General features: G+C 42.5%; 2 protein-coding genes, 1 long non-coding RNA gene and 1 pseudogene across 3 annotated transcripts in view; 2 read left to right on the top strand and 2 right to left on the bottom strand.

Moving 5' to 3' along the window:
* The window catches only part of LOC110319347, a 22,852-nt gene extending 14,820 nt beyond the window's left edge, over nt 1-8,032 (top strand). Inside the window, exons 2-4 of the long non-coding RNA XR_002380397.1 lie at nt 7,391-7,486; nt 7,595-7,654; nt 7,900-8,032. This is a non-coding gene — a long non-coding RNA (uncharacterized LOC110319347). The remainder of the gene's footprint in view (nt 1-7,390; nt 7,487-7,594; nt 7,655-7,899) is intronic.
* Nucleotides 1-15,781, bottom strand: part of Dctn5 (dynactin subunit 5) — a 20,040-nt gene extending 4,259 nt beyond the window's left edge. Inside the window, exons 1-5 of the mRNA XM_021194828.2 lie at nt 15,650-15,781; nt 14,598-14,666; nt 13,556-13,674; nt 8,686-8,797; nt 1,189-1,291 (exon numbers count right to left, since the gene is read on the bottom strand). Coding sequence (XP_021050487.1) covers nt 1,189-1,291; nt 8,686-8,797; nt 13,556-13,674; nt 14,598-14,666; nt 15,650-15,697 — 451 coding nt within the window. The 5' untranslated portion in view covers nt 15,698-15,781. The remainder of the gene's footprint in view (nt 1-1,188; nt 1,292-8,685; nt 8,798-13,555; nt 13,675-14,597; nt 14,667-15,649) is intronic.
* A 250-nt stretch (nt 15,782-16,031) lies between these two features.
* Nucleotides 16,032-24,214, top strand: part of Palb2 (partner and localizer of BRCA2) — a 26,176-nt gene continuing 17,993 nt past the window's right edge. Inside the window, exons 1-4 of the mRNA XM_029540200.1 lie at nt 16,032-16,118; nt 19,534-19,593; nt 20,042-20,135; nt 20,820-22,226. Coding sequence (XP_029396060.1) covers nt 16,071-16,118; nt 19,534-19,593; nt 20,042-20,135; nt 20,820-22,226 — 1,609 coding nt within the window. The 5' untranslated portion in view covers nt 16,032-16,070. The remainder of the gene's footprint in view (nt 16,119-19,533; nt 19,594-20,041; nt 20,136-20,819; nt 22,227-24,214) is intronic.
* Nucleotides 17,551-17,912, bottom strand: LOC110324793 (annotated as a pseudogene).

The raw sequence follows: 24,214 nt of genomic DNA, 5'->3' as shown, positions 1-24,214 counted from the left end.
GGTACTAAAGAATGTGAATACATTAAGAAGATTAAGCACGGGCTGGAGAGATGGCTCAGCGGTTAAGAGCACTGACTGTTTTTCCAAAGGTCCTGAATTCAAATCCCAGCAAACCACGTGGTGGTTCACAACCATCTATAATGGGGTCTGATGCCCTCTACTGATGCATCTGAAGTCAGCTACAGTGTACTTACATATAATAATAAATAAATCTTTGGACCGGAGGTCCTGAGTTCAATTCCCAGAGACCACATAATGCCTCACAACCATCTGTACAGCTACAGTGTACTCATATACATAAAATAAATAAATCTTAAAAAAACAAGATGAAGCACATATATCTCTAAGGAGATTTTCCTTTCTCCTTCGTCCACTCAGAGCCCAGGCAAGAGAGAAATGCTTCTTTGTCCTTCCCATGTGCTGGTGGCAAATGTGTTCATAGCAACTTTCTTTCCAATGTTATTATTTACTTTTATGTATACAGGTGTTTCGTCTGTATACCTGTGTACAGCTGGCTATTCCACAGCCCAGAAGAGGGAATTAATTCCCTGTAACTGGAATTCCAAAAAGTTGGGCTGTCATATAGGTGCCAGGAATGAAAACCAGTCCTGTGGCAGAGCATCTCTGCTCTTTACCCCTGAGCCAGCACTCTAGCCCCTACAGCAACCTTTGTGAGGAGAAACCCTTCAAAGGTGTTTGGGAAAGCTCTCTACCATATGTGGATCTAAGGCTTTCTCGTCTATCCCCACAAGTACCACATTTTAAATCACTCTGCTGTGATAGCAACATTCAACACTGCAATCTTCCAGTCTGGGTTTCCATTCTTCTTTGTTTCTGATAATTTCCTGTTTTAAAAAATTGTGAATCCAGTTATTGATTTCCAAGTGCAACTTGTTCACTGGGTATGGTGGTACATGCTTTTAATCTCAGCACTAGGGAGGCACATACAGTCAGATCTCTGAGTTCAAGGGCAGCCTAGTCTACATAATAAGTTCCAGGCCAGCCGAAGCTAGTGAGACCACTGTCTCAAGAAACAAATACCACCCCCACCAAAAGCTACTTATTCATACGCCTTTTGTAGAATTTTGTCGCTAAATCACGTATCAGAGACAGAAGTCTTACCTATTACTTTAGTAACAGAAAAAAGTTTTAAGGCGGTTGAAATAGACATATTAACATCAACATTACCTGGACAGCCGGAGAAGACAGTGAATGGGGGAACCACAGTTTCTGGGGGTAATACTGTATTGTCGAGAATTTTGCAGCAGTCTTTCAATACACAACGGCGGCCCTGAAATTATAATCTCATTAATAGGTATTGATCAAGACATGGAGTAAAGCTTGATTAATGTGCTGTGTGGAGGGTGTTCTATATTATCTTTTTTTTTTTTCTTTTTTGAGACAGGGTTTCTCTGTGTAGCCCTGGCTGTCCTGGAACTCACTTTGAAGACCAGGCTGCCCTCGAACTCAGAAATCAACCTGCCTCTGCCACCCGAGTGCTGGGATTAAAGGCATGCGCCACCACACCGCCCAGCTCTATATTATCTTAATTCATGGTATTTTTATGACAGTGTCTCATTATTGTAGCCCTACTTGACTTGGAATTTGCTATGTCAACCAGGCTGGCCTCAAACTCAGAGAACCAACTGCTTCTACCTCTGGAGTGCTAGGATAACAAACATGCATCTCCACACCCGGGCACTCATGGCTTCTTATAAAAGCCAGGGTACCAGGGATAATGACAGGTGTTTGGTTGAAATGATGTACTTCAAGTGGAATCTGACAAGGAAGAGTAAAGGGTGTGTGTGTGTGTGCGCGTGCGTGCATGCGTGCGTGCGTGCGTGCGTGCGTGCGTGCGTGCGTGTGTGTGTGTGTGTGTGTGTGTGTTTAGGCGCACACATGAATGTTACAGGATAATACATATTATTTTAGGCATTAGACATTAGGCAAACCTTTCTCTTCTGAGAGTTCTCTTCTACTTGGCCTAGTGGCACCTGCTGCTTTGCTGCCTTTTTCTTCTGGTAACAGAAGCTTTTTGCCATGGGCACTACCCACCCCCATCTTGGTCACATGCTTTACCTGTAGCCCATACATAGACTCCATGCTTGACCAGTGACTGGTTAGGAAACTAACACATGAGCCAACTTAGTCTGTAACCTCCAACTTAGTCTGTGAACCTCAAACATGGGTTTCTGCAGGGATGACAGGGAAATGAAGCACTTTCCAGTAGAGTTCCCAGAGATGGATGGATACCTAAAGCAGCATCCTATCCTTGCCAGGAAGTAACCTCCAGAAGAAAGACAAAAGGGATGAAGGCTTGTTTTCATGTTATCAGATGAACCTTTGGATCATGCGAGCATGAATTAGGATCTACTTCTGGACTCTCACTTTATATTGGCTAATCTAATACATTTGGTTGGGCACCTGCCTGTTTTCTTGTTAATTCCAAAAGAAAAAAAAAAATCCTGACAAATATTCTCAAGTAGAAGATATTAGTCAATTTGTTTGTCCACAGGAGGTAGATATTTGAATATTTAGACTACACCTTATGTTTAACTTTATACAGTGATACCTTTTTTTTTCAATTCTTCCATAATCCATAGCAGTTTAAAGGCAAGAAATATGGCATGTGAAAACTCACTTATTTGTTAGGCTTAGGGGAAATCTATGAATACTGTTTAAATCTGTGCCTTGGGTTACTCACCAAGCAGATCAAAGTTCCATTCTTTAATTATCTTTTAAAATTGTGTGTGTGTGTGTGTGTGTGTGTGTGTGTGTGTGTGTGTGTGAGAGAGAGAGAGAGAGAGAGAGAGAGACAGGTTTATATCAGGAGAGTGATATATTCTCAATCTTTTCTAAAAGACCAACTTTTTCATTGAGCCTAGAGCTCACTATTCTAGCTACACTACTTGGCCATTGGCCCCCAGCACTGTCTCCACCTCTCCCAAGCACTGGGATTATAGGCATGTGCCATCATGTGCAGCTATTACATGGTGCTAGAGATTGAAGCTCAGATTCTTCACCACACACAGAAAACACTACCCACTGAGCAATCTCTCTGGCCCATTGACTATTTTTAATTCACCTATATCTTTTTTGTTTGTTTGTTTGTTTTGAGACAGGGTTTCTCTGTATAGCCCTGGCTGTCCTGGAACTCACTTTGTAGACCAGGCTAGCCTCAAACCCAGAAATCCGCCTGCCTCTGCCTCCTAAGTGCTGGGATTAAAGGTGTGCACCACCACGCCCGGCTAATTCACCTATATCTTGATCAGCCTGCTTTTTTTCCATGAGAAAAAAAGTATGCTGCCAAATGAAATCTTTAAAAGTTTTATTTATTTAAGTGTATTGGTATTTTGTCTCCTGGTGCCTTTGAAGGCCCCGAAGCTAGAATTACAGATGGTGGTGAGCCATTATGTGGGTGCTAGAAATTGACTCTGGGTCCTCAGGAAGAACAGCCAGGGCTTTTATCTGTTGAGCCATCTCTCCAGCTTCCCTAAGTGAAAATTTTAAAAAAGGTCCTACCACCAGAAATGATAGCTATAAAGAAATTCTAATTCTGTAACAACGGCTGCTCTGGCAAGGAATCACATCCAAGGACCTAAATCTGTGTGATCCGGCTGGACACATACCTCTAATTCCTCTGGCTAGAATATAGACATACCCTTAGTACACACCTTTAAACCCAAACCATGAAGGTTAGATTGTAGAAGGAAGCACCCATGTTTGAGAGTGATGTCTAGTTGAGGGGCAAAGTAAAAAATCAGAGAAAGATTTGGCAGAATGAGTCAGAGTGGGATATGGCCAACTCTCATGAGAACAGGCAGGAAAGAGAGGCTACTTAAGAGCAGCAGAGTTCAGTCAGTTCAGTTGAGTCAGCTTGTTTGGTGGAATTCTGTTCAGTTTAGTTGAGAGCAATCAAAGTCAATGGAGTTGAGTTGAGTTTCACTGACTTCAGTTCAGAGGCAGATTTTACTGGGACAGTTTTACGGAGACAGGTGGCAGAGAGAACAAGTTAGACACGGGTGAAGACAGAATGAGCCAGAGAATAAGAAGGAGACAGAAGATTAGAACAAATTGTTAGTGTTAGTTTGAGGCCAAGTAGAACAATTCACTGAGAAGCTGAGAAAAGCCAGTTTGAATCAGTCAACTTGGAGAGGAATTTTGAGCCAGAACAGCTGAGTTGAACCAGCCAGCTAGAGTTCAGAAAGAACTAGAAAGTGTGAGCTTATTCAGCAGTAAACCTCCAAGACAATTACATTTGGCAAATAAAAGTTACTTTAATCCCAGCATGAAGAAAGCACTGGCAAGCAGATCTCTTGGCGAGCACAGACTAGCTATTAGTGAGACACCCATCTTAAAACAAAAACAAAACCCAGGGGGCCACAGAGATGGCTCAGCAGTTAAAAGCACTCAATTTTCTTCCAAAGGACCAGATTCAATTCCTAGGACAGTTGTAGCTCCCAACTGTCTCTAGTCCCAGTGAATCTTATATCCTCTTTTGACCTCTGCAGTCTCCTAGGAGACACGCAATGCACAAATGTACATGCAGGCAAACACCCATACACATAAAATGAGATACTTTTGTTTTTGTTTAAGGAGACAGGGTTTCTCTGTGTAACAGCCCTTGCTATCCTGGAACTTGCTTTGTAGACCAGGCTAGCCCAACAGAGATCCACTTGTCTCTATCCCCACTCAGTGTTGGGATTAAAGGTGTGCACCACCACACCTAGCTTTAAAAAGAAAGCTCCTATCTGCAATGCCTGATTTTCATGAATGTTTATGCTGTCTCCAGCTGGATGGACAAAAAGACTGGCGACAGTTGGTGTGTCTGGTTCAGAAGCAGGCTGAAAGTACAGATGTTGATTCTCCCCTGGAAGCTCTCATTCATTAGCAGGGTTTCTCTGTATAGCCTTGGCTGTCCTAGAACTCACTCTGTAGACCAGGCTGGCCTCAAACTCAGAAATCCGCCTGCCTCTGCCTCCCAAGTGCTAGGATTAAAGGCGTGCGCCATCACTGCCCGGGCTTTTCAAAGATATCAACTATCTCCCCTGGCAATGTTATCAAACAAGGTGATGTTATCTAAGGCTGTGGTCATGCCTACACTCGTAATTCCCAAGACTAAGAACACGGATATAGAATGTGCTAAGTAAAGCATTCCCATGATGGGATCCATAGACAAAAGGCCTTAGAAAAATACAGTGGGAAGGAATCTCCTCACTAGTTACTGATAGCCACCATGCAGCCTGAAGCCTGCTTTGTCCACTAGTTAACCATCCCACCCATTTAGATCCTGTCTACTCAGAGAAATAGAGTTTAACTGAATTTCAGGAACATTATGAGAACAGGGATTAAGTCCCAACAGTGAGAAGAATGCAGATGGCTTTAAGACATGAGTGGATTTGTAATAGCTGAGGAGGTAAAAGGCTTCTCCATTCTTTCTCAAGGAGGAATCAAGAGCTATGCTGCCCATTTTACTCTGACCTGGCTAACTCTATGGAAGCCAAGTTAACATAACTGCTCAGTATTTCCCTCATCCTGGAAGCAGGACATAAAGCCAAACCAACAGCAAAGCTGCCAGGACTGGACATAACAAGCATGCAGCTGATGCACAATGCCTGAGGTCCTGCTTGCAATTCCAAATTACATCTTCCACAGCAAGCCATTATTGGACTGTCACATGGGGCACTCTAGGAAAGTCTATGTGGCACAGAGGCATTTAGGCTTTAGCTCTGGGAGTCTACAGTTCTAAAGACTCTAAAGTTTAAAAGGCATTAAAAATTGCCAAGGTTCAACAAGTCATAGCAAGTTCCTGATTAGTCCAAGCAACTTAGCCAGGCCCTGTCTTAAAATAAAATAAATTTTTAAAAAGTGATTTAAGTGTTAGAAATGTAGCCCAGGATAGAACACTTGCCAGGGATACACAGGACAGGGTTCATTTCTGGCAGCAGTCAGTATGTAATAACCAGTGTAATAACTGTATGTATTTGTAAGCTATAGTGTGATACTTCAGTGCACAACATGTGCTGATCAAATCAATGCAACTGAAATTTTGATTGTCTTATCACTTGGTGGTTAGAGCCTTCCAATGCCTCTTCAGGCTCTTCTTAAATTTACAGTAAGTTGTTATGGATAAGTATACAGTAAGTTGTTGTGGAGTGAGGCTCCTCCACTGTGCTGTGCACTAGAACATCCTCCTTGCTGTGGAGTGAGGCTCCTCCACTGCGCCGTGCACTAGAACATCCTCCTTGCTGTGGAGTGAGGCTCCTCTGCTGCGCCGTGCACTAGAACATCCTCCTTGATGTGGAGTGAGGCTCCTCCGCTGTGCCGTGCAATAGAACATCCTCCTTGCTATGCTGTACGTTAGTGCCCTTATTCCATCTCCTTCTAACTTCTCCCTTAATTATTATTCTCCTTTCTTTTATTTGACATCAATTTTTTGTTTGTTTTTCTTGTGTGTCTATGTGGGGAGAGAGGAGGGTTGTCAAGACAGGGTTTCTAGCTGTCCTGAAACTGGTTCTATAGACTGGACTGGCTTTGAATTCAGAGATCTATCTACATCTGCCTTCAAAGTGCTGGGATTAAAGCCATGCACCATGACTGTTTGATTGAGATCAACTTTCTTCATTCCTCTTTCATTAACATAGAGCTGAACAATAACTTTTGCTCTACACATAGTAAGAAATGCCTTTGCAACAAGAATATGTGGCAGAATTATCATTCCAATTAGAATTGCTTTCACATCAACATGAGCTCCCCCTGCACTAACCACCCATGCTGAGTCTTTGTGGCTTCTAGAACAAGAACTGTGAACTGAATGGTCGATCCTTTAACATTTGACACTTAGCTAGGGCAGAGAGTTAGTTCTGCATTTTGGGGTGGAAGAACCTAGCTTTTACTATAATCCAATCTGTGGTACACATCTGAAATATACATCTTCTCTAGACTTTATACAGACTACCATTGGTTATTAGCATTCTCAACTAAAACATGATTCTCAGAACCCCAACAGCTGTTTCTTTAACTACAAAACAGCATGAAACCCAAACCTTGCCAGTGACACCTCTACTATGGATGAGGGTCTTTCAGGTGTTGCTGAACTGGAGGCCTATCTGCTCCCTGCACTACCTGCAGTCCCCTAACAATATGCCCTTTGGTGATACTGACCCTCACACACAATAATCCCTCTCCTGAACTGCCCAAGCTACCATTGTCTTCTGCACTAGTTTCAATTTGCCCATCATATCTGTGGTGGTTTGGTATGTTTGACCTAGGGAGCAGCATTACTGGGAGGTGTGGTTTTGTTGGAGTGGGTGTGGCCTTGTTGGAGGAAGTGTTGACACTGTGGGGGTGAGCTGCTGCCTGGAGATAGCAGTATTCTGTTTGCCTTAAGAACAAGATGTAGAACTCTCAGCTCCTTCTCCAGTACCATACCTGCCTGGATGCTGCCATGCTTCCTGCTATAATAATGGACTGAACCTCTTAACCTGTAAGCCAATCCGAATTAAATGTTGTCCTTAGAAGAGTTGCCTTGGTCATGGTGTCTGTTCACAGCAATAGAAATCCAATTAATACAATATCCTTCCTTCATCCATAGCACACTGTTTTATGAGACAAGGCAACAAAGATTCCAATTGGCAGTGCAGCTACTCAAATAGTATGTATATTTAATTGTAGCTGAACCGCTGCCTTTGTCAAATCACTTAGTGTTAGCATCAGACACTGGTCTTTATAGTCAGCTCTTAGACCCAGTGACCAGACACATCATCTCTAGGTGACAGTACTGCTTCTGCATCCATTGCCATGGCACCCACTGAGTCCCTTTGCACATGAGTCACAGCCCGGATAAAAGACCCATTGACCTCACACTAACCCCTTCTTTCCTTCTACCCTCTCTCAGAGGCTGCCTCTGCCAAAAAACCCTCCCATGTGAGACCTGCTGCATGGTGTGATTTGTCTGGGACTGCCCCGCCTATTCTAACACTTAGTCTCTATGGATCTCAATACTCTCAACAGTAAACAAGAATAACAACAGTGCCAACACCCTTGTGTTGTTACAAATATTAAATGAAGTAACTGATGGAAACAAAGTTTTGTGTGTGTATAACATTTATGTGTGAGTACATGCATGTGTTCATGTCGGAACATATGTGTATGCACATTCATATGGACGTTAACCTCCAGTGTTGGTCCTTAGGCACCATCCACCCTGTTTTTTATGACACAGGGTCTGTCCTTGCTCCAATGCTTGGCAAGTAGGCTGGTTGGTCAGATAGTCTTCCTATTTCTGCCTCCCCAGTGTTTACAAATGTGTGATACCACACCTGGCTCTTTACCTGGGTTCTAGGATCTACTCATGTCCTCATTCCTTCCATAACATCAGATGGAAGAGTGACAATAGAGGCTAGTCATTATTACTTGGTTTTATTTTGGCTGTGTGTTTGTGTCTTTGTGATGTTGAAGAATCAAATCCAGAGTCTCATACAAGCTACATACGCACTCTACATCTGAGCTAGTTCCCCAGCCCACCAGCCATTATTATTAATGCTTGGAAAAAAGTCCAAATCTTAACCCCAGGAAACTGGAAATGGCTCATCCCCCATTACAGGGACAAAGTTCTGCCGATGCGGTGGGAGGGGAAGACAGAGAGGAAATGAAACTGCTTAGTTGAGTGAATCCTATACTCACAATCACACAGTTCTTCCCAACGTGAACATAAGAGCCAATCTGGGCAGCGTTGACCACACAGTCTTCCTCAATAAAGACATGATCCCCAATATGCAGAGGAAAGAATGCAACACTAAAAAGGAAAAGAAGATGAATCAGGAAATGGCAAGGTGATGGAGCTTGGGTCAAGGTTTACAGAACTATAGACCATAACCTCAACATTTATTTACTTACTTACTTACTTACTTACAGATTGATTCATTTGCTTTTTTGTTTTTTGAGACAGGGTCTGCCTTTGTAGTCCTGACCATCCTGGAGCTCACTATGTAGAATGGCCTCAAACTCACTAAGATCCTCTTGCCTCTGCCTCACAAGCTCTGGAATTATAGACCTTCATTGCCAGGCCCAGCCTTTACAGATACTCTTTCTATGTTGCCCAGGCTAACCTAGAATTAGGATGACCTACCTTAATCCCTTGATCCTCCTGACTCAACCTCCTGAGCAGTGGAGTTATAGGCAGGTACCATACCCTCAGTTTTTGTCACGTCTTAATAAGACTATTCCTTACAAGAAAACAATCCTCAGGTCACAGATATTCCAAATGTTAAAACCAAAAAAATCAGACTAATAACTCAAAATCAGGATTGCTGGGTTGTTCAAGGAAACAATAAAGCAGGAGGCATAGGACCTTCAAAGCAGATTAAAGTGGGCGGGTGCTGACGTGTTCCTGCTTTCTTTGACAAAGCTCACACATCATGCTTAGTAATCTGTTTCCAAGACAAGTTCATAGGCTATCAGTTTGGATGATCGACAGACAGCAAAAACAAACAAACAAACAAAGAACTAACTAACTGGGGGGTTAGGGGAGAGAAGAAGGTTTCATGACAGCCTATACTGTCTGCAATTTGTTATGTAGCAGAAGATAACCTTGAATATCTGATCCTTTTGCCTCTGAACTAGAGCTGTGTGCTACCATATCCCATTCATGTGATGCTGAGACTGAACCCAGGCCCTTCTGCATGCTAAATAAGTACTTTATATTCCCAGACCTTAAAAAAAATGTTTTAGTTCCCAACATTCTTAAACTTTAATTATCTACCATATTTACTAAGTTCCTACTGTGTCCCAGACTCTTTGCTGGGAACTGGGGATGCAACATAAGCACCATAGAGTTGTCATATGAGGACTGTGGAATCAAGAAGACACCAATGGAGTAAAGGACCTCATGCATAACTGGTCACATCTGCCATCTGAAGGGACAGCACATAACTAGGACACTTTACCTAGACGGGGGCTCTGGGGAAAGCCTAATACAGAGTGGAATATAAGCCAGATGTGGTGGCTCACATCTTTAATCCTGGCACTTGTATGTCACAGGAAGGCAGATCTCTGTGAGTTCAAGGCCAGCCTGGTCTCATACATCTCTGTGAGTTCCAGGACAGCCAGAGCTGCACAGTGAGAGCCTATCTCCAAAACAAAACAAAACAAAACTGGTTATATTTCAGTCAAGACTTTAAGGACGAATAGGAGTTACCCAGGCTGCTTCCAGACATCTAACCTTATTCCCATTCTCTATCATTCCTCAAATATCACTGACAATGTTTCTATTTGGAGCTCTAGAGTCATAGGCTAGTTAATGTGGATGCTGAGATCTGAACCTGGTCCTTTGACAGAGCAGTAAGCACTCTGAACCACTGAGCCAACCCCTAGTTATATTTTAAATCTGTGGACTACAGCACTTGGGAGGCAGAGGCAGGTGGATTCTGAGTTCGAGGCCAGCCTGGTCTACAAAGTGAGTTCCAGGACAGCCAGGAAGAGAAACCCTGTCTCAAAAAAAAAAAAAAAATCTGTGGACTAGATGAGATATAACATAGTTGTTTGCTCATTAACTCCTCCAGCCCTGTTCTACAAGGGATATTTTGTAAGTCATAGTATCTATCAGCCAAGACTCAATAATTTTTAGTATTTTAAGTCTCTTCCTCTTGTGCAACAAAGTTCCTTGATCACATAGTAGTCTACAGCAAACCCTCTTAAAAGTTTTTCTGTTCCTGATACCTTTTTACTCAAGAAATTGTTTTTTATGTGAACCCAGGTATACAGTTATACAGAATAGGTTTCCTAGTGAAACATTTAAGCTGAGTGTTGTAGCACACACCTATAATCCCAGCACTTAGGTGGTTGAGTGAGGAAAATTAGGGGGTTCAAGGCCAGACTGAGCTGCCCTAGACCTATCTCAAACACATACACACACACACACACACACACACACACACACACACACATTTACTGGTAATAGATCATAAGGAGTCCATAATGATCTGTGTCCAATCTCATTGTAAATCATAGAGAAATTTATTTTATTTTAGCAAAAATATATTTATTTATTATTTTATGTATATGAGTACACTGTAGATGTACACATGGTTGTGAGCCTTCATGTGGTTGTTGGGAATTGAATTTAGGACCTCTGCTGGTTCTGGTCAACCCCGCTCACTCAGTCCCTGCTTGCTCTGGCCCAAAGATTTATTTATTATTATACATAAATACTCTATAGCTGTCTTCAGACACACCAGTAGAGTGCGTCAGATCTCACTATGGGTGGCTGTGAGCCACCATGTGGTTGCTGGGATTTGAACTCAGAACCTTCGGAAGAGAAGTCAGTGTTCTTATCTGCTGAGCCATCTTGCCAGCCTGAGAAATTTATTTTAAAACAAAACTTTGATATACATACAACTTTATCATTATTAGAAACAAAAGCAAGTGTACATGCTGTGGTGTGTTCATTTAGTTTTACATAATTAGGTCCTGTCTGGGTATTTGATAATGCAAAACAGAGCATCTTCACTGCCACTCAGAGTTGACTGATACTCTAATCTTACAATTATCAATGCTCAGAAAGCCACTGTGCATAAATACTTAGTACAAAATGGCAGGCATGTTTAAAGCCGTTTCAGAAACTACTGGAAAGATATGTCCTAATCTCAAGACCAAATGCCTTGACTAACTTCTCCTTTTAACAACTCAGAGCTCAGAGCAACTGCCATAAAACAACAATATTGTTGTTGTTGTTAAGACTTGCTTTATATGTGGGCTGGTGAGATGGCTCAGTGGGTAAGAGCACCCGACTGCTCTTCCGAAGGTCCTGAGTTCAAATACCAGCAACCACATGGTGGCTCACAACCATCCGTAACAAGATCTGACGCCCTCTTCTNAGATCTGACGCCCTCTTCTAGAGTGTCTGAAGACAGCTACAGTGTACTTACATATAATAAATAAATAAATCTTAAAAAAAAAAAAAAAAAAAAAAAAGATTTGCTTTATATGTATGTGTGTAAAAGTATCTTTTATTATTCTCCTGATCTAATTGTTGTCTCAGAGGCCTACTGCCTCTGTCTGCTAATCTAGGCCTAGAAAGTTTTTAGTCTTTGAGATTTGCTACTGAATAAGCTCAATCTTTCTAGTTCTTTCTGAGCTCTGGCTGGCTGGTTCAGCTCAGTTGTTATGGCTTAAACTCTTCTCCAAGATGACTGATTCAATCTGGCTTCTGACTAAATTGCTCTGCTTAATCTCATACTAAATCTGGCAATGTGTTCTAATTTCTGGGTCATTCTCATTCTCTGGCTTGTTCTGTCTTCACCTATGTCTAGCTCATTCTCTCTTCAACCTGTCTCTGTAAAACTCTCCCAGTAAAAGTGCCTCCTCTCCTCTCTTTCCGCCCTATTCTCCTGAGAGTTAGGCATATCCTAGTGTCAAATCTTTCTCTGATTTGTTACTCTGTCTGCCTCTCAATTAGATACCACTTTCAAGCACAGGCCTTTCCTTCTACAAACTTTACCTTCATTGTTTGGGATTAAAGGTATGTACTAAGGGCGTGTCTATATTCAAGCCCAAGGGATTAAAGGTGTGTCCTACAATGTTTCTGCATTCCAGCTAAGTAGCCCTTTGCTGGATTAAAACTCCTCCACATATGTGTATTTGCTTATGAGTTTAGGTACACCTCCTGAATGTAAGAGTCCAAGGAGATCAGAAGAATGAACTAGTCCTTAACTGTAATAGGCAGCTGTAAACCAGCCAGATCCTTTGTAAGAGCAGTGGTGCTCTTAACCAGTGAACCATCTCTCTAGACTCAAAACACACCATTCTATTATGATAAAACCAAAGGATATACTAACTTTATACTTACATATTAAGGAATGACTGTAGGAAAATATTAAAAATTTTCAATAACTAAACCACTATTTCTCTAATAGCAGCAAAATATACAGTAAAGACATTAGAATTTTTACCATAGTTCAAATCTGAGTGGAGTGCTTCAGGAAGCACTCACTGGAATAGCCTGTATGGTGTCAGTGCAGTGCATGTGTGTGTGCAGAGCTGAGGCTGCAGTGGTATCAGACGATGTATCATCAGCAGATATTGCCAAAAACTTTGGATTCATTCTGTATTTCATTTTGAGTTAATTTTTGGTTTTACAAACTCAGAAACCTTTCATTTGTTGTCAGAGCCCTCCACATTCAGTTATGCAATGATTATACAGGGACTTGCAGTTTAAGAAACTATTGGCTACACTAGTCCTGAGAGTTCTCTAATTTTAAATTAAAAATCCAAATTTCTCAGCACTATCTGATTCTAGTATACATTTGAGAGGAAACTCCAGCTTCACTGTTTACTCAGTCCTTACTATCTGCATTTCAGTTGTCTATTTCTTGTAGGGACTTTTCTTCCTGACAGCAAGCAATGAAGGCCCAGGTGAGGTTCATTACTGTGAGTGCTTATGCAGCACCCCCAAATGGCCAGACCTTCTCATTACACATCTAAACACATGGTCATGGGCAACATCACCAGAACAGGATGGAGCCTAGGATTGCAAACAGGTAATTAAGTCACATACCCTTTGCTGAATTTTTTGAACGGTGGCCTTATGACACTACGGCTTTTCACGACACAGTGACGTCCAACTCTTACATTTGCCAGGTCTCCTCTGATGATACAGTCATTCATTATAATGGTCTATAAAGCAAAATACATTTTTAAAATACTTAAGATAATTCCTCTTCGTGAGTTTTGTGTCTAGTAGTCCTAGGCACAATACAGCACAGAGAACAATCTGCCACTGCATTGTTCAGACATAAAAGATTTCTGGCCCTTCCCTCCACCACCACCTTCTTCCCCATCTAATGGGCCGCTCTCTAATTTTTTGGCTTCTCCTCAATGATCGTCTTTGTGCATTCAATAAATCTAATTTGGAGAAAAGAATTAAAACAAAGAAAGAGAGGGGTTGGAGAGATGGCTTGGTGGTTAAGAGCACTGGTTGCTCTTTCAGAGATCTGAGTTCAATTCCCAGCAACCACGTGGTGACTCAAAACCATCTGTAGGGGCTGGAGAGATGGCTCAGTGGTTAAGAACACCGACTGCTCTTCTGAAGGTCCTGAGTTCAAATCCCAGCAACTACATGGTGGCTCACAACCATCCATAATGAGATCTGATGCCATCTTCTGGTGCATCTGAAGACAGCTACAGTATACTTAAATGTAATAATAAATAAATCTTTAATAATAAAAAACAAGCCAGGCGTGGTGGCGCATGCCTTTAATTCCAGCACTCGGGAGGCAGAGGCAGGCGGATTTCTGAGTTCGAGGCAAGCCTGGTCTACAAAGTGAGGGCTATACAGAGAAACCCTGTCTTGAAAAACCAACCAAACAAACAATCAAGCATCTGTAATTGGATCTAATGCCCGCTTCTGGTGTGTCTGAAGACAGTGACAATGTGCTTATACATAAAATAAATAAATGTTAAAAAAAAAGAAAAAAAAAAAAAAAGAAAGAGAACTGGGAATGACAAATTAGAGACAGCACTATTCCATATACCCTGCTGGTATGGCGACTAGCTGAAGGCATAAGGGTATACCTCCTGAAGCTGCCTGTGCCCTTTACCTTGCCATTGAGAACGATGTTCTGGCTTCCACACAAAACAGACTGGCGACTAACTTTGTTCCCAGATGCCTAAAAGCAAACAGGAATATGAAGTGAAAAAGAGAGGGTTTCTGGACTACAGTTTCCATCAAGAAAGCTCTCACATTGAGGAGAAAATTACTTCAAATGAAGGGCAGTCTAAAAGGAATGAGGCCCACATGTATACTCCCCCTACTGTCCCATCTCTGGGTGGGGTGACTGTGAATTTGGGGTTAGACTAATCTATAAAGTGAGGCTCTATCACCAAACAAACAAAAACAAACTAGAGAAGGAAGGCATGGAGGGGGAAGGAAGGTTGGGGGCACGGCTCAGTGAGAAGAGTGCTCACGGACTGAATCTAATATATCAAAAAGCAAGGGTAGATCAGGAACTGAAAGCTCAAGAAGTGAATTCAGGAGTGGTATCTAATGAGTGGTCTAATGACAGATGTGCATTCAAACCCCACTTCCATAGTACAGTTTCATAGCCCTCAATGAGGAAAATTATTTTTCCATGATCACAGACACACAGAAAAAATAACGATAGTAACCCTAACGGGAGCAGTTTACACATGTCATATTATGAGTTGACGACTAGAAACAATAACGTCTTAGCACGTAAGCAGACTGAAATATTATTTTTAAAAGGGCCCGGAGCCTGAAAATGTAATTTATATCAGAATGAATAGGCTGTACTGTGTATTCCTCTGGAAGACATTATTTAACAGGAAAATCAGGCGTGTGTATATGCACACACATACACATATATGCATACACACCCTCCCACACCCACACTTCCCTACCCCGCTACACCATACACACACACACACACACACACACGAGATAAAGGAGGAGAGAGCCTAGTTCATGCATGCACCGACTAAATAACAATCAGATGAAATACGAAGTATCTCTAAGTCATCCGAGGAAGGGACTGAGGGAGCGGGGACCAGTGCAGCAGGGGCAGGAGGGGCGACCGTCCAGTCCTCAAGGGGCCCGTGACTGCCAGCGACGACAGGGTCGCCACACGCGCACCGTCTCGATGTACTCCGACTTGTTGTACAGCAGTTCGCCCAACTCCATGGCCGCCCCCTCTCTGAACCTCAGGATCCTGTCAGTCGCTCGGGCGGACGGTGATTCCAGCTACTTCCGGTTGACTGTCCACTTCCGCTATCCGCGCCCTGATCTCTCATCGTCTATTCGACTCTCCTCTAGTCAGCCCTGCTGGATCGCTCGGCGGTCTCCGGCTGCGCGTGCGCAGAGCGAACAGAGGTTTTAATTGGCCAGAGCGGGGAGCGCGCGGGACCTGTGTGGCTCAGCAGTAATATTGTGGGGGTGAACTAGGTCCCCGTTCTTCCCAGGGGTTCCTTTTGGCACCAGGAAACCCTGGCTGGGTCCCCGTGATCACAGGCCCGAGCCTGGAGACGGCTGCTCCCTGCGTTCGGCTTCCATCCCGATGGAAGAGCTTTCCGGGAAGCCCCTCAGCTGTGCGGAGAAGGAAAAGGTGCCCGGGTTGCGGGAAGGGTGACCCAGGACTTTAAGCTGAGATTTCAAACCTAGTTCCTGTATCCGAGGCAGTGTCCTCCGACCTACCCTCCACGAGAAGTCACTGAGACGAGCGCGCTGCTCGGGTGATGAAGCTTAAAATGCAAACTAGCCAAACCCAACTTCTAGTGGCACTGAATAAATATTAGGTGTAAAACTTTACATATAGGTAAACCTAGAGGCCCCCTCTCTCCCACTCCACCCCTGCCCCGTCACGTAAATCTTTCAACAGCCTTATATTTACATTTTCGTGTTTGTCTATTAGGGCTTGACCTCCAAAATAGGTTTACATTGGAGAAGGGGATGTTTATAAAGTGTACTCTGGTTGGTTCTGCAGCTGGTTTTCTCCATGTTTAAGACCCACGTTGGGACAAGATGAAGGGAAGAAAGAATATAAATATTACATATAATGAATAGGTGTTGTGTGTGTGCATACAAATTTAGTGTAGTCGTTAGAAGGAGCTCTCATTTCTTTTGGGGTCAGTATATTCTCCTGTAAGACTTAATTAAATATTACTTCTATGTTCTTGTGCTTGCTGTGGAAAATTAGAATTCATGTTAATTTGTCTTCCTATCCTGTCTTACCTTCTAAGGGTGGTAAAGATCATTTACAAATAAACAAAATAACTCCCACTTACTGATAAGATTGAGGACAAGATAACAGAGGTTAAGAGCACAATTCCTCATGTTGTGATGATCCATGACCATAAATCCCATAAATCGTTGCTACTTCATAACTGCAATTTGCTACTATTATGAATCAAAATGTAAATATATGACATGAAACTTCTGTGTGTGGGGGGTTGTTAAATGGAGCCACGTCCTGGAGGAACTGCTTATTCTCTGTTCAGTTTGCATATCTATAAAAGGAGGGTGATTATATAATAGAATCTATTTGTTAGGGTTATTGTGAATGCTAGTTGAGTCATTGGACATTAAAGTCACAAAATTCCCTAGGGCCAACTGGAGCACATTATGAAAGTATCAGCCATTTTTTTATTATCGCGTGTCCGAGAATGGATGGGGACTAAGGTGACTTTAGCACAGACGTGCTGGAGTCCACAGAGTACTCTGGGGGCTGAGATGGGGAAAGTGCTTAAGAAAAGTTTAAGTTAGGCCGGGCATGGTGGCGCACGCCTTTAATCCCAGCACTCGGGAGGCAGAGGCAGGCGGATTTCTGAGTTCGAGGCCAGCCTGGTCTACAAAGTGAGTTCCAGGATAGCCAGAGCTATACAGAGAAACCCTGTCTCGAAAAACCAAAAAAAAAAAAAAAAAAAAAAAAAAGAAAAGTTTAAGTTGTTAATAACTTTTTCTGAATTTTTAATGACCCAAACAAAAATATACCTAAAAGCAAAGCTTTTGGAGACCCATTTGTTCTTCCCTGTCTTGTGTCACTCCTCACACTTGATCTTGGCTTCCTGCCTGGCCTTGTGTTTAAAACCTAGGTCTCTGAATGTGTCCTTGTTGACAACAGTCTTATCCAAGTGGATATGCAGAGTACCTTGTGGGCATGAAGTGGTTGTAGTTATAAACTTTCACAAAGGACATGATCTTGGATCGCTTGGCAATTTTCTTCTTGCCCATGGCAGCTGTCACTTTTTGGGGATAGTGGTCAATTCCAACCACCGGGGCATGGCTGTAAGGGCAGTCTGAGGTGCCATCATCAATGTTCTTCATGATGATGGTTTTGCATCCAGAGTATCTTGTCAGCTAGGATTAGCACTACTTTCCTGGGTTTCATGAACTTGCCCATTTCAACAGCAATCAACCTGCACCCAGCAGAAAAGAAGGACCTGTTAGTAACTTTCATTGCTGCTTTTTTGCTGCTTTTGGTTTGTGAGTTGTTTTTAAGAAATGATCTTGTATTCCAAGCTAGTATTAGACTTACTAGGAACCTCCCACGTGCTGGAGTTACAGGTGATCTCTAGGTTTATGAGGTGCTGAGGATCAAAGTGCATGCTAGATGAACACTCTACCAAGCAAGATACATCTCCAGCCCCTTTTGTGTTGTTTTAAAGGAATATACTGAGGATAGAAATCCAACAATCGTCTAAAGAATGAATACAGGGGTCCTAAAGGGTAGAAAGGCAAGGAGGGGGTGCTTCTGCTGAGGAAACATTTCAATCACAGAAGCTAAGGAGACAAAGAGAATCTAAACTTTCAGGAACTAGTAATTTGGCATAGCCTAAATTAACTTGTTTGCAAAAGCTTTGTGGAGAGTCCTGCTGTGTGGCTGGATGCAAACTCAGCAGCAACAACCCCTACCTCACTAGCTTGCTTCTGTGTGTTGTTTCTTCTTCTTCTTCTTCTTCTTCTTCTTCTTCTTCTTCTTCTTCTTCTTCTTCTTCTTCTTCTTCTTCTTCTTCTTTTTCTTCTTTTTTAAGATTTACTTATTGTTTTATGTAAGCATATTGTAGCTGTCTTCAGACACCCCAGAAGAGGGTGTCAGATCTCATTACAGATGGTTGTGAGCCACCATGTGGTTGCTGGGATTTGAACTCAGGACTTTTGGAAGAGCAGTTGGTGCTCTTAACCTCTTAGCCATCTCTCCAGCCCCCTTCTGTGTATTCTTCAGATGTATGCACTGGTCCACCATGAGGCTGTCCTACTGTGGTGCCTAGAATAATTACACATACGCTATTTCCACAAGACTAGTTCCTTCCTTTAGAACTAGGTGCAAGTAGTAGCCCTCAGACATGCCTCCATGACTACACTCCCTACAGGAAGCTAGTTACTTGTATCGCTTAGATTAGTCTAGGTACTTATTACTATGTCAGATCTTATCTGTGCTCTTGAATGTTATCTACATTCCTCACTGCAAGTAAATTGCCTTAACCACCTTGTACCTCAAGCATAACTGTGTGTGTGTTACTGGGAGGTGTTGGTTACTACTGCAACTTCCTGGGCCAGTCTTAGATAAAGAGCATTTGTTGGTTGATTGACTATGGTAATAGCCCCTCCCTGCTTCTCAAAGTGATGGGAGGATACAGGGGAAAATGGACAGCATAGTGTGTGGTGCAGTAAATTTTGAGAATAGCACCGAAGAACGCTAGAGTGTCTAAACTGGGTTTGAGCAAGAACCTGGAAGTCTGTCCTAGGGAAGTAATCCTGCAAACTGAAGCTTAAGGAATCCACAGGAATTGCTCCATGTGACAGGAGACCATCATGGAAAGGTCCTGAGAAAGGTTGATGCTTTGTAGGAACTGAGAAAAGGTTTGAATGGGAAACTGGCCTTCCCGGCACTGATCCTGCTGAGGGATGCTACTGAGCTCTGCACAGAGCGCCATATGCAATCTCGGGCCTGCTAGGCACTGCATCCATTCACTCTGTTCTCACCTTTCCACTGCTCAGAATTGTTCATGTTTTTCTTCCAGCTGAAGGAAAAGCTAGCATTTTTGAAAAAGGAATACAGCAGGACACTTGCTCGTCTTCAGGTGAGTGAATCATAGTTGGTCAAATTAAGGTGTTGCACAAGCGATGTGAAAGGTTTTGTTGGTCTGGTTTTGGTTTTGAAACAGAGCCTCACTATGTAGTCCATTTTGACTTAAACTCATAACCCTGTAGTCAACAAGATGGCTCAGAGGGTAAAGTCACCTGCAGCCAAGTGACAAAGTGACCTCAGTGCTCAGGAATAACATGGTGTAAGGAAAGTTGTCCTCTGATATCTACTAAAAAGTGCTAAGGCATAGAGGTATTCATGTGTGTACACACATACACAATAAATGAAACATAATAAAAATAAATAAACCCACAATCCTGCCTTGGCCTTCAGGGTGCTAGGATTACAGGTGCACACCACCACAATTAATGGGAAGTAAGGTTCTTGATGGTAATAAAGCTTTAAGGAAAATTGATTTCTTGGGCTGCTTTTGTTTTCTCTAGCGTGCCAAAAGAGCTGAGAAGGTTAAGAACTCTAAGAAAGCAATAGAAGATTGTGTGCCCCAGCAGGAAACCTCCTCACAGCTAAGCCACTCTGGTAAATTAGCCGTTCACTTGCACTTGCTTTGTATTCACTCCCCAATTGACTGATGTTATTTTTTTTTCCCCACATGGAAAAAGCAGTAGACTTATTTTATTTATTTATTTATTTATTTATTTATTTGGTTTTTCGAGACAGGGTTTCTCTGTGTAGCCCTGGCTGTCCTGGAACTCGCTCTGTAGACCAGGCTGGCCTCGAACTCAGAAATCCGCCTGCCTCTGCCTCCCGGGTGCTGGGATTAAAGGCATGTGCCACCACGCCCAGCAGTAGACTTCTTAAATAACGTAAAAATACATGTTATACAATTCAAGCAATACCCAGTGCCTTCAATTGGATTGCCAGTTTTATTGCCTTTTTTCTCCTCAAAATTTCAGAACTATATTCAGTGTTGTAATTGGAAAAATAAGTTTTTATTTTGTAGTTATTTTTAAATTTATTTTTAGTTATGACTCTATTTTTATGTGATGTTTTACCACAGAGCCATAAATAGCTCTTATGATGTTTCCCAGGCTGGCCTCGTACTCATGGCAGGCCTTCTACCTCAGCCTCAGGGCCACTCTTTGACTGTAAATATGCTGCATGAATGGCTATGTGTATGTTTCTGTGTGGGTCTGGTTTTAATTCTCCTGACTACCTGGGAGTGGACTTATGAGTCTCACATGTACATACTTTCCCCCTCAGAACCTATAAATAAAGGCTTTCCTTGTGACACATTGCAAAGCAACCATCTGGATGAGGAGACTGGAGAAAACATCTCTCAGATACTTGATATTGAACCTCAGTCCTTTAACTGTAAAAGTGGCCAAGAAGTATTACATACACCAAGAGCAGGTGACATCCAAGGACAGTTTTTGCATAGCATCAGCAGCCCTAATGGCAAGAAAGGGCAGAATACGCTTCCGGGAACACCAAAGACGCTGTGGGAGAAGTCATCTGTTTCACAGGAGAAGGAAGATTATTTTGACACTAATTCTCTTACGCTCCCTGGAAAGCATCGAAAAAGGCAGGAAACAGTCGGTAGCAAGAATCCTAGGACTCCAGGAAGTGAAAAGACTCACCTTTTCAGTCTGAAGTCTCAAATTCCTGACCCATCAGCGCTTGTTACAGGAATTGGCGAGGGTATATTAGTTCCGCCATCCGGCAAATCAGAAAGGGGAATTGATACACTTGTGAGAGGAAATACTGTCTCTATGGAGGCTACAGTTCTTTCATGTACTGCGTCAAACAGCAATCACAGTCAGCACTTTGAACATACACCTCCTAAAAGTGGCTGCAAAATTACTACTCAGGACCCGGCTTCATCCAAAAACCTGGTGGCACAAGACCAAGAAATGACTATATTTACAGATAACTCAGTAGTATGTAAAGCTCTGCGTTCCCATGGTCAGCTGCCTAGAAGTCCTAATTCTTGTTCTGTAAATGATCTCACGCATAGTAGCTTACCAGCAAATACTACCCAGAACTCTAAATCTTTAAAATCTCCCAGTAACACTGTTGATGGGAGAAAGGAGACTCTTCAGGAAGATGGAATTCTTGATCCATCTAAGAACCTCAGCCCGGCAGTAGTCTCTCCTCCTTCCACAGAAAGTCAAATACATTCTTGTACTATGCTTGAAGGCCTTCTGTTTCCTGCAGAATATTATGTTAGAACAACCCGTCGTATGTCGGATTGTCAGAGGAAAATAGCTCTGGAAGCTGTAATTCAAAGTCATTTGGGTGTCAAAAAGAAAGAGCTTAAGAAGAAAAACAAAGCAACTAAGGAGATGGTCCTCTCCAGTGAAGACACTGACCAGAGTGAAAGTGGCCTGCTGGACATGAGCACAGGGCAGTCGAGTTCAGGAAGCCTCTCTCAGAAACTTCTCTCACCAGCTGAGGTCAGCTCTCCTCCAGGACCTGCTGACAACCCATCCAGGAAGGCCACCACACCGCCACCTGGTAGAGGACACAGAGGGAAACGAAAATCAGCCTGCACCTCCACACTGGCTCACTGTCAGCTGTTTTTTCCTCCTTGTGCCGCACAGCCTGTTAACAGGTCCAAGGGCAAATTCACCAAGCATAAAAGTCAGAACAGAGGCGTGATTATTCATGGTAAGAGTTGAAGGCAAGTCAGATTGCATTTGATGTGACAGCCCATCGTCACTGTGTACCTGGTATTTGTAAATTCTGTAGAAAGTTAACTTACTGAGTCATCACTGCCCTAGTCAAGGCAGTGATCATCTTCAGTTGAGGAAAGTAAGGCAGAGGAAGAGTACAGTGTGGCACCAGAGGTCAGTGGTGTGCTTGAAAAACTCATAAACAGGTAGTCAGATACATCACAGCCTCATCCCTGGGTAGACTCTAAGGTAAGTGGTACATTCTCCATAGTACCCCATAGGTTCCATAGTAAAATGGAATATATATTGGGTAAAACTACAGGGAAAAAACTCACATAGAAAGTCTGAAAAATGTTACGGGTGACATAACTTGTCTGGAATATAAGATTTTGGAATAGCAAACAGGAATATAATAAGATTTTTACTCATTTTCTCAGAAGTTAACCATACCTGATAAACAACAGAAAAATTGGATCACTTGGGCTTTAAGTAGAGAATGAGCAAATGTCTGAAATATAGATACTGTCATTTTCACCTGCTCAGTTACAGTGCAGCAGGAGCCACAGACAGTATGGAACTTACTGTGCTCTCATAAAACTTTGTGCATAAATAGGCGGCAAACTGTTATATACCATTAGGCATAGATATTCGTTATGAGCTATGATTCATTCATTTAAGAATAGGAAGCATGGGCTAGAGAGATGGCTAAGCCGTTAAAGGCTATGCTCAACCAAAAATATAAGGATAGGAAGCATGGCTCTTCCTTAACCAACAATACAAAAATTTAAGAAGAAGGCAAGGTAAAGTATTGCATACCCTTAATCACAGCTGAGGTAGTAGCAGGCAAGTTTTTGAGTTCTAGACCATCCAGGGTTACATAGTGAGACCTGTCTCAGAAAGAAGGAAAAAAGGAAGTAAGAAAAAATATGTACACCAATAATAATCTAGAAACTTTTGTCTGGAGACAGTGTCTCACTATCTAGTCCAAACTGGTTTTGAACTCAAGATCCTTCTGCCTTAGCCTTCTGAGTACTGGGCTACCTTGCCTAATTAGACATTTTGTTTTATTCTTTGAAATGGTCTGTTGTGGTTTATTTTCTTTATGTGTATAAGTGTTTTGCCTGCCTGTGTGCCTGTGTAGCACATACATGCAATGCTAGTGGTGGCCGGAAGAGGCGCCAGAGTCCCGAGATTAGAGTGCAGAAGGCTGTGAGGCTCCATGTGGCTGCTTCAGTGCTCTTAACTGTTATGCCATCTCTCCAATCCCCTGCCATGGAAAACCCTTTCTGTTTCCATTATCAAGTTTATTATTCATATGTAAACTTGATATTAATACAATAGATGTTTTTAAAGTAACAATAAAAACAGGCCAAAGATTTTGGTGCTGCTTTCTGGTTTTGGTTTGTTTTAAGGCTTCCTCCTCCTCTTCCTCTTCTTCCTCTTCCTCTTCCTCTTCTTCTTCTTCTTTCTTCTTTTGCGTGTGTGTTGTGTGTTTTTTTTTTTAATTTGAGACAGGGTATTTCTATGTAGCTCTTGGCCATCCTGCTATGTGGACCAGGCTGCCTTGGGACTCATAAAAATCCCCTAGCCCTTCCTCCTGACTGCAGATGCTAAAGGGTGTGCATGTCTCTGCCTTTTTAATCCCAAATTCAGAGCTCAGGTCATCACACCCAACCTAGTGCTTAAGGGGTCAGAAAAGGGATGTGGTGTTTGTTTTATGTTGTTTATGCGCATGTGTGTGTGGATGTGCTCATGACTGTAGTGCCTGAAGGGGCCAGAAGAGGACGGCAAATCCACTGGGGCTAGAGTTACAGGCACTTGTGGGCTGCTTCCTCCTTGTGCATTCTGGGAACCAAAATGTGGCCTTCTGTAAGAGCAGTACATGTTCTACATGTTCTTCTCTTTACTTTGCAGTACATGTTCTTCTCTTTACTTTGCAGTACATGTTCTTCTCTTTACTTTGCAGTACATGTTCTTCTCTTT

This window comes from Mus pahari, chromosome 1, assembly GCF_900095145.1.
Source record: "Mus pahari chromosome 1, PAHARI_EIJ_v1.1, whole genome shotgun sequence".
Classification (NCBI taxonomy): Eukaryota; Metazoa; Chordata; class Mammalia; order Rodentia; family Muridae; genus Mus; species Mus pahari.
This window is presented reverse-complemented; position numbering and strand designations above follow the sequence as displayed.